Here is a 14,648-nt window from a genome sequence, read left to right as displayed (position 1 = left end):
TATAAGGCCACAAGTGTAGCACTTAGCATACATCGTACGAGAAGTTATACTTCGTTGTCCATTCGAGTCCGATGCTACCATAGCTAAGCTTCTCGTTCGTCACTCATACTCTCTAGAGGTCATAAATCGGGCCCTGTGGGCGGTGACACTGTCGCCTTAATTCCCCTGACTTATCGTTCCATATTTAGGTCTCGCATTGCAACTGTCATTGGGTTGTCTTTCAGCCTCTCGCATGTTTCGGTTCAGGAGAGTTAATAACCCCCGTGCGTGCTAACGCTGGGGGGGGGGGGGGGGGGGCTACATCCACATTGCGATGTACCGAATCACAAGCAGGATTGCCTCGGTGTCGCTTACACGTAAGATTGCCTGACATAGAGTTCAAGTCCAGGGTACACTGCATCAACTCGTCTTCCTCCCGGTTGCGGGACGGCCGTGGCAAACAAACATTGAAGCCGCCGGCTTGCTATGTGCTCGAGTGCACATCACTGACAGCAGTAGTCAAATAGAGGATAGACAGATATACGCATGCATCCAGTTGATCTGGAGTAGGCTTTGCGTTTGACTACTTCAAAGTTTGTACACTCTTGTCCAGTGTTTGAAGTCATGGTGCGACCGTAGGAAGATGAGCGATGAGCTTGACTTCAACGGCTGTGCGGACAGGAGCCGCAAAGAACCCTGGATAGGATTCCCAAGCTTCAGGCCCCGGGCTTGCGCCGAGGATACAACTGCCCAACCGTTGTCTATAAAGCGATGGGACTGCCCACAGCCGCAGGACCCCAATTGCTTCTAGTCGTCTCGTCGCTCACTATTCATGCTCAATTGCAATCGCCAAAGTCGATCCCCGTGGCCACCCGTATCTCCACGTTCATCTCAACCACGACCGCGGCACAATGAAGTATACCGTTGCACTCGCAAGCATCGCTATTATGGCCGGCGTTATACCTCAAAAGGTTTTCGGGAAACTTATCTGGACGGAACCAGGCCCACAGGCCCAGGAATGTGGGCGTTACCGTCCCGCAACAGCGCAGGATTGTGGCACGAGGGCATACTGCGCGTGTTTTGACAATCCTCCAATCTTTGGGCACGACGGGCGCTTCGGAGGGACCGAGGAATGTCTGGATGCACACGAAAAGGCACCCAAGTTGCCCTGGATAGATGGCTATAATCCAGCGAAATGCGGCACAGGCAACGCGTTCGATCTCTTTCTCTGCGGTACAAGGCGATACTGCGAGCTCGTCGATAGAGCATACAGACGGCACCATTTCGGCGTTTTTGATACTTCCCAGGAGTGTTTCGCTGCCTTCGAAACGCGGGGTTGAGACGGAGTACGGCGAACTAGTATCGACAACTCAGACCAGACCCCAGTGCCACAATGACACGCACAAGCCCTTACAACGACAGCTTTGCTCATCAGATTGCACGACGCAAAACAGGTCGCAGATAAAACAAACTCCAATAATTCTAGGAATATATCATATTGACACGGTACCGCGGACGGGAGTTGTGAATCTTCCCACATATCGCCCAACGCCCATAGAGGCAACAGAAACCAAACTGACACCGTCAAATCCTTTCATGCGCCCGCGCTGGGCCACGACTGAGTTCGCGGTGAGCTCCGTCTTTATATCACATTGGATATTGTGTGGAGGACCAGCGGTTACGGAGGCCAAGCAGGCTGCTGTCCGGCGACACGGCCCAACTTGGGAATGTGGCGACCGAACCCCGCGCGGAGGGCGGTAGGCTACCCCAGATTGCGATCCATCAACACTACGGAAGCTCAAAACCGTTGGCGGCAACGCCGTTGCAAAATCTTCGGCGGACAGACACCGAGCTGCAGGAGCACCTCGCTTGCGGCCAACCCCACACGGGATGGGCGAAAATCCACACCAGACATGGCCAATGCTTGCCATGACATGAAAAGCTTGACAAAGACACAGGAATCAGACCTGGAAAAACGTTAGTTAGACGCGGCTCACCCCACAGGAGAGTCACGCCTGCTTTGACATCGGACTTTGACGCATATGTAGGAAAAGGGGAGCCACATTGATGTGATCCGAAAAGAGTTGAGCCCGACACACGGCGTTGGCCAGTGCCCACTTTACGTCAATACTACCGACTGCATGTTATGAACTTTTGACAACAGGACCACCGTCGGCCAGGGCCAACTTCGAAGCAGCTGGTGGCTGATATCAACAGACACCGTAATGCAGGGATGGGGAAGAAAGAAAGTGGCAGGGACAATGAGGCCTGAGGCCACCTGGTCCATCATCAATGCCCAGGTATCTTGTGTTGCTGTCATTATTCCCGACGCCTTACCCGAGCCCCCTTGTCCCTTTGCCTCTGTCCTTGGAGTCTTGAACTTCTTCACAACCCACCCCACCGTCAGCCACAAACGCCAAGCGAGCTCCGGCGTGGGGAGGGGGGCGGGGCCACGGCACCAGGAGCCGTGTCCCTGCACCAGTGGGTTCCTAATCCGGAAATGCTGCACGCCTCCCGCTGGCACACGTGCCACACAGCAAGATGGGCAGAGGGGGGCAAGGGGGGTAAGCAGGCGGATACGACCGACCGAACGGGCGAGAGGCGAGCGACAGGCGAGAGACACAGCACGGGGAGAGAGACAGGCACAATTACAGATAAAACCGACGCCAGGCCGGCACGAAAGAGCCGAGCTGGACACTCGGCACTCCAGTCGCTCCACCGCCCTCAGTGTCGCGCTCGTCCAGGCTGGATTCAATCCGTCACATGGGCGACCTTACGACGCGCATTGGCTCTTTCAATCTGTCGTGAGAGAAAGAAAAAAACGCGTGGAAAGATATTCCATTGCTTTGCCGCCGCTGAGACGCCAGTTGTGGCTCTCGTCGTCCTGGTGAGAATCCACGGGCTTACACCGAGTGGGCGACGACTGGAGGAACGGGTCGCACTGAGGCCCGCGCCGCGACCGCGACTTCGTGCGACTTCAAAAACGAGGCGTGGCCATCTAGACAAGTCTCCCGACGTTGTCAATTTCCTTCAAAGCCACTTGTTGAAGCTATCGACCTGAGCCACGCTACGCCATGGATGAGAACCAGCAAGAAAAGACGGCCGCCGTCGTGCATCAACGCGGCAACGGCGATGACACCCCCGTCGCCGAGGTCGAGCCCGCGCCCGTCAGCAAGAAGCAGTCCCTCTCGGATATTTTCACCATCGTGAGTTGACTCTCTTCTAACTGTCATGACCGGTTGGTGTTGACAATGACTCCGTTCAGTTCTGCGCGGGCTTCGCCCTCATCTCGGACGGCTACCAGAACAACCTCATGACCATGACCAACGTGCTCTTCAAGAAGGCCTTCTCCGCCGAGTACACGTCCACAGTCAGCACGCGCGTGTCCAACGCTCTGCTCGTTGGCGAGATCATCGGACAGGTCGTCATCGGCCTGACGTGCGACTACATGGGCCGCAAGACGGCCATTGTGCTGACCACGCTGCTCATCGTCCTGGGCGGCATCCTGGCCACGGCCGCGCACGGCAAAACAATTGACGGCATGTTTTGGATGCTGACTGTGGCTCGCGGAATTGTCGGCTTTGGAGCTGGTGCGTTTACATCTCTCAATCTTCTTGAGTTCTTGCGATACAATCTTGCACAAACACCATCGCTCCCACACTATGCCCAGTTTCATAGACAGACACACTCAAGCGAACATTAGTGTGAGCGCAGTTGAGCCAAGGCTAACAATTGGCACATATGTACAGGCGGCGAGTATCCCGCGGCCAGCGCCTCCTCCTCCGAGGCCGCCAACGAGCACACGCCCAAGCACCGTGGCCCCGTCTTCATCCTCGTCACCAACCTGCCCCTCTCTTTCGGCGGACCCCTCGCCGTCATCGTCTTCCTCATCGTGCTGTCCGCCGCCGGCGGCGCCACGGCCAACCTGTCGACCGTCTGGCGTGTCTGCATGGGCATCGGCGTCGTCCTGCCCCTGACCGTCTTCTACTTCCGCCTGCGCATGCTCAACTCCAAGCTCTACCGCCGCGGCGCCATCAAGAAGCACGTCCCCTATAAGCTCGTGCTGCGCTACTACTGGCGCACCCTCATCGGCACCTGCGGTGCCTGGTTCCTCTACGACTTTGTCACCTTCCCCAACGGCGTCTTCTCCGGCACCATCATCTCCAGCGTTGTGCCCTCTGCGGGCGATGACGTCCTGCGTAGCACTGCCGAGTGGCAGCTGCTCCTGGGTTCCATTGCGCTGCCGGGTGTCTTTCTCGGCGCGTACCTCTGCGATCGCGTCGGTCGCAAGAACATTATGATGCTCGGCTTCTCCGGGTACCTCGTCTTCGGGCTCATCATCGGCCTCTCGTACGACCGCATCACCAAGATCATCCCCCTCTTCGTCGTCTTCTACGGCCTCATGCAGAGCAGCGGCAACTTTGGTCCCGGCGACATGCTCGGCCTCCTCTCCTCCGAGAGCTACGCGACCAGCGTGCGCGGCACCTGCTACGGCATCAGCGCCGCCATCGGCAAGACGGGCGCCGCGCTCGGCACCCAGGCCTTTAAGCCTATCCAGGACAACCTGGGCAAGCGCTGGACCTTTATCATCGCCGCCATCTGCGGCGTCGTAGGTGTACTGGTGACGTGGTTCTTTGTGCCCAACGTCACTGGCGAGGATCTGGCGATCCAGGACGAAAAGTTCCGCGTTTACCTCGTCGAAAATGGCTGGAATGGCGAGATGGGAGAGGATGACATGCAGGGCCTGGCCGAGGACGTGCAAACCGAGCAGCTGCCTGATGGAGACAAGGCCGTGAAGACTGCTGTCTGAGCCAGAAACAGGCACATTTCATGCGCTGCACGCATGCGCCAAGCGATCAGATTGGGGGTGAATGAGAAGTTGGTGGTGGTGATATTTCCAGCGCTATTTGATGCTTCGCATATGAACTGAGGCTTTGCTTCGAATATAACCCAAGCCACGCTTTTCGTGTAAGTAATCAAGCCATGTTTTCCGTCTAAACGCCCAAGCTATACCTGTCTCTCCAATGAGTGTCTTTATGTGGTGTTGTTGAAAGACTGTTCGCCAAAGGGGGGAGCACTCAACAACAGCCGATTGACCGCCAAACCGGGACGTTCAGCTTCAATGAAGTCAGCCATCAGGGTCGTTGCATCGTTCCGCATGCACCAGAGTAGCTACTACCAGCCCTCCTTTATCCGCCTCAAGACCCAACCAGCCTCACTTTCCCATCCACAAGTGGACTTCCATTGGTTCCGACACGACGATTGCGCCCAACATCAACGGCTTCGTAAACGCCCACCCCGAATCGGAGCCCCAACTTGAGCAGGATAATCTCCGTGACGTGTGGCGGCCATGTGTTGCTCGCCCCATCTCTGCGTCGATCCAGCACCGGTGGCATTGCTCCTCCTCCGCCGCGGCGTCCTTGGTGATGCGTCGCGCTCGCAGGTACTTGACCAGGTCGGATTTTGCACAAGTGAGCAGCAGGCCGAGCAAAGCTAGGATGACGAACCCAATCATGGTGAGGCCAGTCGCGTCGTCTCTAAGCAGAAACCAGGAATGGGCCGAGTCCGTTGCTGATGGCGCGGGAGACGCGGCCGCGGTCGTTGTGCTCAGGGGGGTCCTCCAGACCTGCGTTGCCGTTGCGTTGAACGCCATTGCACCGCCTGGCAAAAGCTATCCAACGGGCTTCACCTCGCAGCTTGACACGCGGTAGTCCTATGCGCGTTCAATCCCCTGTCTGATGGCACCCCCTTTTGAGCGCTTAGGTGTGTGCCTGCCCGACGGCAGCAGGCGGCCACCAAAGCACCACTGCCCCGCAGGCACGTCGTTATTTCAGATGCCTTGTTTCGATAGGTTTGTATTGTCGGGTAGCCGGTATTGTTTTCTCCAGCAGTGGGGAAGCGGAACCCAACAGCGCCGATGTAGGACTGTCGCGGAGTCTTCTCTAGACAGGTCTGTATTGACTCGGGGTTGTGGTCGACGTCTTGAGTGTTGGCGAATCAGGAGCAAACGGCGACAACGTATTACTGCTCGGCGGATATGTCGCGATCTAAGCGTCTTTGTGTCGAGAATTTTATAATTAGGGGACGTGGTAGATGTCTTGAGGGGCGGCCAAGAGAGCTCCAACACCAACGTAGTTGTGTCCGAGGGTCTTGTTGTGTCGACCTCGTGTTGTATCGGTGATGTGTTTGATGTCTCAAGGAACGGCAAAGTGGAAGCAGATAGCGCAATACTGCTGCCCGGCGGGCTCGTAGCAATAATAGGGCCTCGCTCGAGTATGACTGACAGAGGAGAGCTGACGTCTTGAGGAGCGACGAAGCGCAAAACCTCACAGGTCAACTCTCAACTGCGACGCGCGTGTAAGTTGCGTTGTTTACAGACAAGTCACGCACCTCAAGATTTTTTTTTCCTCAACCGGCGGTTTCCCAAGTAGACGCGTAGTAGAAATAACGTGACTTAATGATTGTGGTCGAGGGCATAAAGTTCAAGTAGGCGTCCTTTGGCGCGCACCAGGGGCAGCGTCACCCGAGCCGCAAACTCTCGTCGAGGGCCCTGACGCACGCCACGTGCGCTGCTCCCAGACTGATTGTGTTTCTTCCTTTTCTTGTGGCCTCGTCCGCCTGCTTTCTCACATCTGCAGCTTTTTTCCCCGTGGTGGCTCAGTCGTCTGGCTGGTGCATTCGACAACCGCCGCCGCTGCGATCCTTGCGACGTCGCGTGCGTCTTACACGATAGCATCGAAGGCAAAAGCCTACCAGCCTGGCTGACGGAAAGGTCCAACACGCCGCGTTCGGCAAGACTGGGACAAAGATACACGCGCAGAATGCCTCACTACGGGACGACGGGCACGTACCGCATCATCCAGGGCGGGCCCGTCGAGAATGCCCTCGGCCTCGCGAACCCAACGCCAAATGCGCCTCCCCCCACGCCGAGGGTCGCGACGACGAACACCAGTCCCGTCCTGGCGCCGAACTCGCCTACGCTGTGGATGCACGTCGTCTCCAGGTTCTATTCCGATCCCGCCAACGTCTACGAAAGCGCCAGTCGCCCCGTCTCGGCGAGCATGAGTCCCGCGTCTGCGTACAGCGGCTATGACGCCTCCGTCTCTGACATGACCGAGGACGGACACAACGATGACGGCTATGACGACTATGATGCGTATTACGACGACGACGAGCGCACGCTCTGCTGCGATGTCCAGGATCATGGAGACGAGTCCCCTGAGGTGGGCTGCTTGGCGTGCTTTCCATCTAGCCTCGATGGTCATCAGCCCGCCCCGGTCACGGCCGCCGCTGCCGCCGCCCAGCCTCAGCGAAGCCGCATCTGCTCCGCCCTGCTCTTCGTCACGGCCGTGCTGGGTGTCCCAGTCGATATTTTCCGCCACATAGCCTCTGGTGCCGCCGCCGGCGCTGAGGGCGACGACGACAACGATGACGACGAGCAGCCGGAGATGTCGTCTCCTCCTCCGCAGGGCGACGACCCAAGGCCACGAGTCCGTCGCAGGCCCAGCGCTCGTCGGGACAAGTTTCCCCCAGGGCCGTCGCCACTCTCTTATCATCCCCTTCTTTCCAGAACCCTGCCATCGGCAGAATAGAGCCATTCCAAGCAAGTCAATTAGATCTGGTTTACTGCAAGCGACGAAGCCCATAGACAATGCCGACGCGATGCTAGGGTGCGAACCCAGGTAGGCGAGGCGTCAGCATCAGAGAGACCAGGTTGGGGCCATATTACTTCACGATGGCAGTTTTGGCTGCGATGGCGTATCGATGCTTGAGATCTGGGCGGGCCTTTTGGGGAGACGGTGTGAGGATTGGAGGGGTGCAAACGAAGAGATTCAGGGCGACGAAAGGTTTCATACTCGATCAATACTGCCCTCGCATCCCTCCAAGCGTTATTGTATAGACGGAGTTCTGCTGTCAAAGGCTAGGAGTGTATCCGGCAGAAGGAGAATCGCCTGGAGACGCCTGACCATGCTACAATTTACTGCAATAGTTTACATCTTGACGAGAAAATCGTTTTCAACAATGCGGTCTTTCCACCCATCCAAAGCCACAGCGACCATGGCCTTGCCGACCTGGGATGTGTCAATGGTTGATGTACTGTGTCCCCCAACTAGCTTTTTGGTCGGCGTCGTGGGCTGCGACGAGGGCATGTCGGAGACGTAGAAGCTCGCAGGCCGTAGTATATAAGCTTCAAACTTGGCCTTGTTGGCGTCGGCCACTTCGCAGAGACCCTTTTCGGCATCTGTGACGTACCGGCGCGGGTCGTTGACGAATGGGAAGCTCTTTTTGGTCTTCTCGGCGTATTTCGAACTGCAAAATATGAAGCGGAACTTTGTACCGTCGGGGGTCTTCCCGGCGAGATGTTGGGAAAAGGTTCTCGATGCAGCGATTGGGAGCTCCAGTATGACCTGCCGACAGAGGTTCTTGTCGTGCTTGAGTTGGTCGACTCGGCCGCCAATGGCCCTGCGAGCGTGAGCAGAGAACGAAGCGACCGCGCAATGCGACGGGCAAGATGAACACACCATATACACGCCTGGGCTCCCTCCAGTCGTCGGAGTAAAGATTCAGGGTATGAGGAAAAGTCTTGGTGCATTACCACCTCGACCTTTGGATGGCTCTCGACATATCCAGAGACAGCCGCCCGTGTCAGGACGACGACTTTTGTAACGCGGGGGTTGTCAATGCAGTGTTGGACAGCCTGTCGGCCAGCGTTGCCGGTGGCGCCGGTGACGATTACTTTCATGAACGCACAGCCGGGAGACCACCTGGTCTGTTGGCGTCGGCCGCGGAATACAAAGATGAAAGGAACGAATTGGTCGCGGTTAGAGTGGTCGGGGGGGTTCAACCGGTTGAGCGAGCTACAAAATGGCGTGTCAGCTCATACACCGCATGGTGAAGACACGACGAGGTGCTCGAACAGGACTCGGCGCCGCGGCAGTGGCAGTGACAGCTTGGCATTGATCCGCAGCTGAAGCTGCCGGCATATGCAACTCACCTTGGTCTGCCCAGCAACAAAATACGGCACAACACACTCCTTCGACTCGCCAGACTTGGTTGATCCGTGCCACGATACGGTTCCGCGTCGAGGGCTCGGCTTGAACTGACTCGCCTTACCGAGGGGTCGGTCGCGATCGATGGTTGCGCCAAGAGATGACTGCCGGTTCGGGCGGGCTCGCTGGCTAGATATTAAATCTGAGGGCAGTTGATCCTGGTCCGCTTCGTGGAACCCTTGCATGACGGTTGGGTGTCATGAAACGAGGTTGACAGACGATGCGTGCGCGCCCGAGGTAAACAATTTTCAGACGAGTGCCTGCTCGGCTCGTGGCATCCGATCACTCGGCTGCGGCGTGCCGGGCTTTGGGGCGGAAATAACGGACCCTTCTCCGCATTGCTGCATCGTCAGAGGCGAACGAACTAGACTGTGTCAGTCCAGAGCTCAACAAGGGTTCCTGCCTGGACGCGTCCATGTGTGGTATGGCCTGGTGGCCGCCGATTGCTGGCTCTCCCGCCTGCCTCGATGTTTCCGCCAGCACCTGCTTCACAGCCAGCCACAGCCGACGCTCTGGTCCCGGGGCCAAGACGCTCTGGCGCCGTATCCGCAGATGCGGCAAAGGGTGGGGACAGCGGACCGGCATCTTCAGCTGACCCTTGCTTGCGGAGCTGCTGGTGGAGTCAACGGGGGCGATGGAGCCCGGGAGACGGGACAGCGGGATAATAGACGGCAACCCTTTCTTTCCCCTCTCGATTCCACAGCCTCGTAAAGTCGACACACACGGCCGAGGCACGGACCGTAATCATATCACCCTCGCGCTTGGCTATGGGCTACATCTGGTCAGCTCACCCAATCATTCATCCTGCGGGGTCAGGCGACAGACCACTTCCAGTATGAGCATGGCGTTGCACCGACATCCGGCGCCATTGCGTGCGCGATGAAGCAGCCCTACCGGACGATTTGAAACGTCTCGGTCTGCGACGCCCGGTTACCAGGCCCGAGTCGCCTCCGGCGTGCAACCTGGAGACGTAGCCGATCCGCCGTGCTGCCGGCCGTGGGAGGATGGTCCGATTCGGGGCTGGCGTTGGCTGTCAATCCAAGCCAAAGTGTCGTGGTGCTCGTCAGCTTTCGCCTCTCTTCCGGTGCGTGCTCGCGTGGTTGATAGTAAAGGGCCCCGGCGAGCAGGGTGATGGAAACAAGTCTCCACCGCCGGCTCCCGGGTGGGATGGCGATAGATGCCACACCCCTCTCCGATCTGTTTGGAAGCTGGGAAGGAACGGCCCAGCGACTGATATTTCCGAATTATCCGCATCACCCCCACCGACCGCTGAGTTTGTACAACATGTCTGCCGCCAGCATTCATTCGGAAGTACGACGTATCCTGGCCTTGTTTGTGACGCTTTGCATGCCTTCCCATCAAACTGACCGAATTGCGGGTGCACAATACCCCGGCGGGTCACATAGATCCTTTGTCCGCCACAACATGCGGGTAAGTAATACAGGTGCTATATTGGAATACATCATTATCATGAATGCTGTTTTTCAGCCAAGGCTCCTTTCAGATCCTCAGATCCCAGCTGTCCCCAATAGCCCCAGGGCTCCGCTGCCCAGCATGGGCGTGTTGCCGAATCTCTTCTTTTGTCCGGCGATTCTCTTGACTGCAAACGCGGGTCAGTTGGATGTCCGGCAAGCGAATTGGACGAGAAAGTCCGTCAAGCAGAATTGAGGCTGCACTCACAATCGCCCCAGGTGAGCGGCTCTCGCATTTCCTTCTCGGCTTCCTTCCACAGCCGCGCCGCCCAGCACGTCACCAGCAGGTCCAGGTCCATCTCATCGAGCGGCTCGCGGACCTCGAGGCGCGGCGGCTTCTCGACCATGCCCTCGGGTCCGCGCGTGGGCCGCGTCTCGGCGGCAACGACCCGGCCGTCCATGTTGCGCCACAGGATCTGGGCGCCCTCGCCGCGCTGCAGGCGGCCCGAGAGGCGCACCTCGGCTTTGAAGTGGTCCTCGGCGGCGCAGCCCGACCAGCCCGTCACCGAGGCCGACACCTTGACGCTCCGGTACGTGCGCTTGCGACTCGTCTTGCCCTCGACGACGACGGGCGCGCGCAGGTCCCGCAGCGAGTAAAAATACTTTGTCTGGAAGTCGTAGATGTGATTGAGGCGCGAGCGCAGGCGCGGCTCGTCGCCGTCGCCGTCGGTAACGCGGTAGCGCACCTTTTCGACGCCGTAGACCTTGGTGGTGGCTTCGCACGGCGGGTTGCTGAGGCGGTAGAGGGGCCGCGAGGGCGCGTCTATGGCGTAGACGTCGCACTTGTCGAGCACGAGCGTGGAGCTCGGCCCGCCGGGAAGCTGGCCGCTGGGCTGCTCGTCCTGGTCGTACGGCGGTGGGAGCTCGTTGGGATGCGTGGTCATTGCGTCTCGGTGGTGTGCTTCTGAAGCGCTCATGATAAACGACGTGGTGTCGAGGCTCCTTCGGACGAGACGGGCAGCTACGCCATTGATATCTATACGGGCGAAACGTCCAGCTTCCCCTCCATCTTGGCAAGGGCTTGGCGGGCGTCGTCTCGGAGCGGACTCGTCGATCAGGTGAGACGGCGATTTGTGGTTATTCGCAGCGCCCTGACGTAAGACCAGGCCAGACCCCGGTGCGCTAGCCGGTTCGCCCGACCGTCAGCCCAAGCGCGGGCGACGTACTACGGAGCCACAGCCCTGCGAGGCAGCGACGGCGGAAGATCCGTCATGCATGCGTGGAGAGGGAGGATGGTCGATGGATCGAAGCCTCCCGTCTGGTGCCTGGGTCGGGCAATCGAGTGGATGTCGGGTGTTGCCCAAAGGGGGCATTGCAGCAAGAGGGGTCGAGCTGTCAGTGGCCCCTGGCCTGAGGAAACTGGGGCCCGGGGGCGCTTAGGGGGCGATGGGGGCTTCAGGGTCGGTTCCACAGGGGCAAGGCGCCGCAGCACAGCGGACCTAGGAAGTCGCCCGGGGCTTAGAGTGGCGGAGGCACCTCATTCGGGTGCAGATCTGCTGAGCTTGCTGGAGATGGAGGCAGTGCGAGGCGCGCAAGTAACATCCAGGGATGGCCTTGCCCTCGTTCAAGCCTCCATGTGATGTCATGAGGTTTATTACCATCTGTGAATTATTGATATCAATCGCCCGGTGCCCAAAAGTGCAAGCCCGTGTTTCCCATTAATGCGGATGCTCTAATGTAATGTAGTATATGTATGTAACGTGCAAAGTCATTGTCGCCCGGGAGAACCAAACCCCGCGTCACGACCCTCTTGGAACCGTCATCAACACCACCCTTTATCATCATCATCAACATCCATCGTCACAGCCAGACCACTTCCTCACGGCGCCCAGCTCAGCACCGTCTGGTTAAACTTCTCCAGCTGTGCCGTGTCCGTCGCCCACGTCGTCAGCAGCCGCACGACGGCCCAGTCGGCGCCGCACTTTTCCCACACGTAAAACGAAAAGTCGCGCTGCAGCTCCTTGACCAGCCCGAGCGGCAGCACCGCGAACACCTGGTTCGTCTCCGTGTCGGCGCGCAGCGCGTAGCCCGCGCCCACGACGGACCGCGACAGCTTCTCGGCCGCGGCGTTGCCCCGGCGCGCCAGCTCAAAGTACAGGTCGCCGCGGAACAGCTCGGCGAACTGCACGCCCATCATGCGGCCCTTGGCCAGCAGCGAGCCGTGCTGCTTGACGTAAAACTCAAAGTCCTGCGCCAGCTGCGCGTGCTTGACGACGACGGCCTCGCCCAGCAGCGCGCCGTTCTTGGTCCCGCCGATCCAGAAGATGTCCGTCAGGTCCACGATGTCGCCCAGCGTCATGTCGTTGACCCGCGACGTCAGCGCCGCGCCGATGCGCGCCCCGTCCATGAAGAGCAGCAGCCCGCGCTCCTCGCACAGCGCCTTGATGGCCCCCAGCTCCGCCTTGGAGTACACCGTGCCCACCTCGGTCGCGTTGGAGATGTACACGAGCCGCGGCTTCGCCATGTGCGGGTAGTGCCAGTTGTCGTCAAGCGCCTTCTCGATGCTCGCTGGCGTCAGCTTGCCGTTGGTCGGCGCCACGTTGATGATCTTGTGCCCGCTCGCCTCGACCGCTCCCGTCTCGCGCGTCACGATGTGGCCCGAGCTGGCCGCGATGACGGCTTCGTGCGGTCGCAGGCACGCCGCGATCGAGATGGCGTTGGCCGACGTTCCGCTTGGCACGAAGAAGATGCCCACGTCCCCGCGCCCCAGGTGGTCACGGATGTGCTGTCGCGCCGCGCCGCTGTATCGGTCGTTGCCATATCCCGTCTCCTGCGTCGCGTTGCTCGCGATCAGTGCCTCGAGCACCTGGGGGTGCGCTCCCTCCGAGTAGTCGTCGAGGAAGCTGTACTTGTCCTTGGGCGGAAAGATGGTCGCGTCGGGCATCGTGGCGGTTGTCGTCGTGTGTCTCTCCGTAGTCGCCTTTGCGTGTGTTGCGTCGATTCCTCCGTCGTAGTCGTATTCCGTCTCGTGTATTACTGCCATTTGCTGCGATTTCCAATCTCTCTCCGGCTCAGTCTGATATAAAAGAACGACCGACAGTCGACCAGCGAGTGAAGTCGTACGAGCAAGTGCCAAAGGCAGACAATTGAGGATGACGTGACTGATAGCGATGGAGCCGGGCCGAAGAGGACAGTCGATTTGCGCGTTACTTATCTATCCTTCCCTCCCGCTTGTTGGGGGGAAAAGCAAACTCCTCCACCTCCGCCATCGCAGCAGAGTCGAGCCACGCCCGGATCGGTGGCCAGACCAAACTCTGCAGCGGGGGGTCGACGCCGCCCATCCCGGGTCCCATCTCCACCGACGCCGTGGCCCGTCGGATGCCGACACAGGCCGGCAATTAATTGATTCAGGGCCACGCGTGCCGGAGGCAGCGCAGGCCCCGGGCAAAAGTGGGTTCGTGGATGCATTCTTGCCTCTTCGGGGCGGACTTGTTAGTCAAGGAATTGCCCCCTTCAGTTGAGACGTGTGAGAGTTTAGCCCGACACATCCACCCCAACGGGCCGCAAGCGGCAGGTGACGTGCCTGGCTTGTTGCGTGCTGTCTTCGCCAAGGAGCTGGGAGACTCTCGCCGGACGTCCAACAGCTGCCAATACATGGAATAAACCCTTGAGACATGGTCTCGATGATTTCCGTTGGCCCATGTCAAGAAGCATAGCATCGTGAGAATGGCCGGGCGAGCTGCGACGGGGTCACTCAGCACGGACACCACCAACCCCCGATGTCGGTAAGATGGGGTTTCGATGTCTAATAGAAAAGCAACTTCTATTTCCAGTACGGCGCCCCGACTCTAGCTCCCACTTACACCGACACAAGCCACCGTGCGGGGTCTCCAACATGCAGGAAGCCACGCGGTCGATGGCTTTGTTGGCTGGCCGTGAATGAATGGATGCTTTCCGAGCCGTCCGTTGACAGATCTTCTATGGACCTTCCCACCACAACGTTGCAGAACAAAGCTCAGGAAGCCGTTGGGATGAAGCCCCCGGCCAACCGATCCGCACCAACCGCATTCTCGGGATCTCCCGGCTGGGCACTAGCACAGACTAGACGTGACAAACGAGGATGTCGACGATGTTGACCGCTTCACCTAGCTGCGTGTTGTTCATGTCGGGACCAACCTGACAGCAAGGTCCGCAACAGGGCCTGTTG

At 58.9% G+C, this 14,648-nt stretch overlaps 5 protein-coding genes across 5 annotated transcripts; 2 read left to right on the top strand and 3 right to left on the bottom strand.

Annotated features, from left to right (window-relative positions):
* Positions 1-3,053: 3,053 nt before the first annotated feature.
* On the top strand, positions 3,054-4,789 carry PLICBS_004770 (plasma membrane permease, mediates uptake of glycerophosphoinositol and glycerophosphocholine; the record flags this gene model as incomplete). Its single annotated transcript, XM_018325853.2, has 3 exons — positions 3,054-3,185; positions 3,245-3,569; positions 3,729-4,789. 3 exons carry the CDS (start codon positions 3,054-3,056, stop codon positions 4,787-4,789), a joined length of 1,518 nt encoding a protein of 505 aa, XP_018175605.1.
* Positions 4,790-6,800: 2,011 nt separating this feature from the next.
* Positions 6,801-7,571, top strand: PLICBS_004769 (uncharacterized protein; the record flags this gene model as incomplete). Its single annotated transcript, XM_018325854.2, has 1 exon — positions 6,801-7,571. The coding sequence occupies one exon, from the start codon at positions 6,801-6,803 to the stop codon at positions 7,569-7,571; it is 771 nt and encodes a 256-aa protein (XP_018175606.2).
* Positions 7,572-7,970: 399 nt separating this feature from the next.
* Positions 7,971-8,722, bottom strand: PLICBS_004768 (uncharacterized protein; the record flags this gene model as incomplete). Its single annotated transcript, XM_018325855.2, has 2 exons — positions 7,971-8,442; positions 8,502-8,722. 2 exons carry the CDS (start codon positions 8,720-8,722, stop codon positions 7,971-7,973), a joined length of 693 nt encoding a protein of 230 aa, XP_018175607.2.
* Positions 8,723-10,537: 1,815 nt separating this feature from the next.
* PLICBS_004767 (uncharacterized protein) lies at positions 10,538-11,385 on the bottom strand (the record flags this gene model as incomplete). The annotated part of the gene is made up of 2 exons (XM_018325856.2): positions 10,538-10,629; positions 10,710-11,385. 2 exons carry the CDS (start codon positions 11,383-11,385, stop codon positions 10,538-10,540), a joined length of 768 nt encoding a protein of 255 aa, XP_018175608.1.
* A 935-nt stretch (positions 11,386-12,320) lies between these two features.
* Positions 12,321-13,385, bottom strand: PLICBS_004766 (uncharacterized protein; the record flags this gene model as incomplete). The annotated part of the gene is made up of 1 exon (XM_018325857.1): positions 12,321-13,385. One exon carries the CDS (start codon positions 13,383-13,385, stop codon positions 12,321-12,323), a length of 1,065 nt encoding a protein of 354 aa, XP_018175609.1.
* Between the last annotated feature and the right edge of the window lie 1,263 nt (positions 13,386-14,648).

The sequence above is a fragment of the Purpureocillium lilacinum genome, assembly GCF_023168085.1.
Source record: "Purpureocillium lilacinum CBS 284.36 DNA, scaffold_3, whole genome shotgun sequence".
NCBI lineage: Eukaryota > Fungi > Ascomycota > Sordariomycetes > Hypocreales > Ophiocordycipitaceae > Purpureocillium > Purpureocillium lilacinum.
Note: the sequence above shows the minus strand (reverse complement) of the source record. Positions and strands in the feature narration are given on the sequence as shown.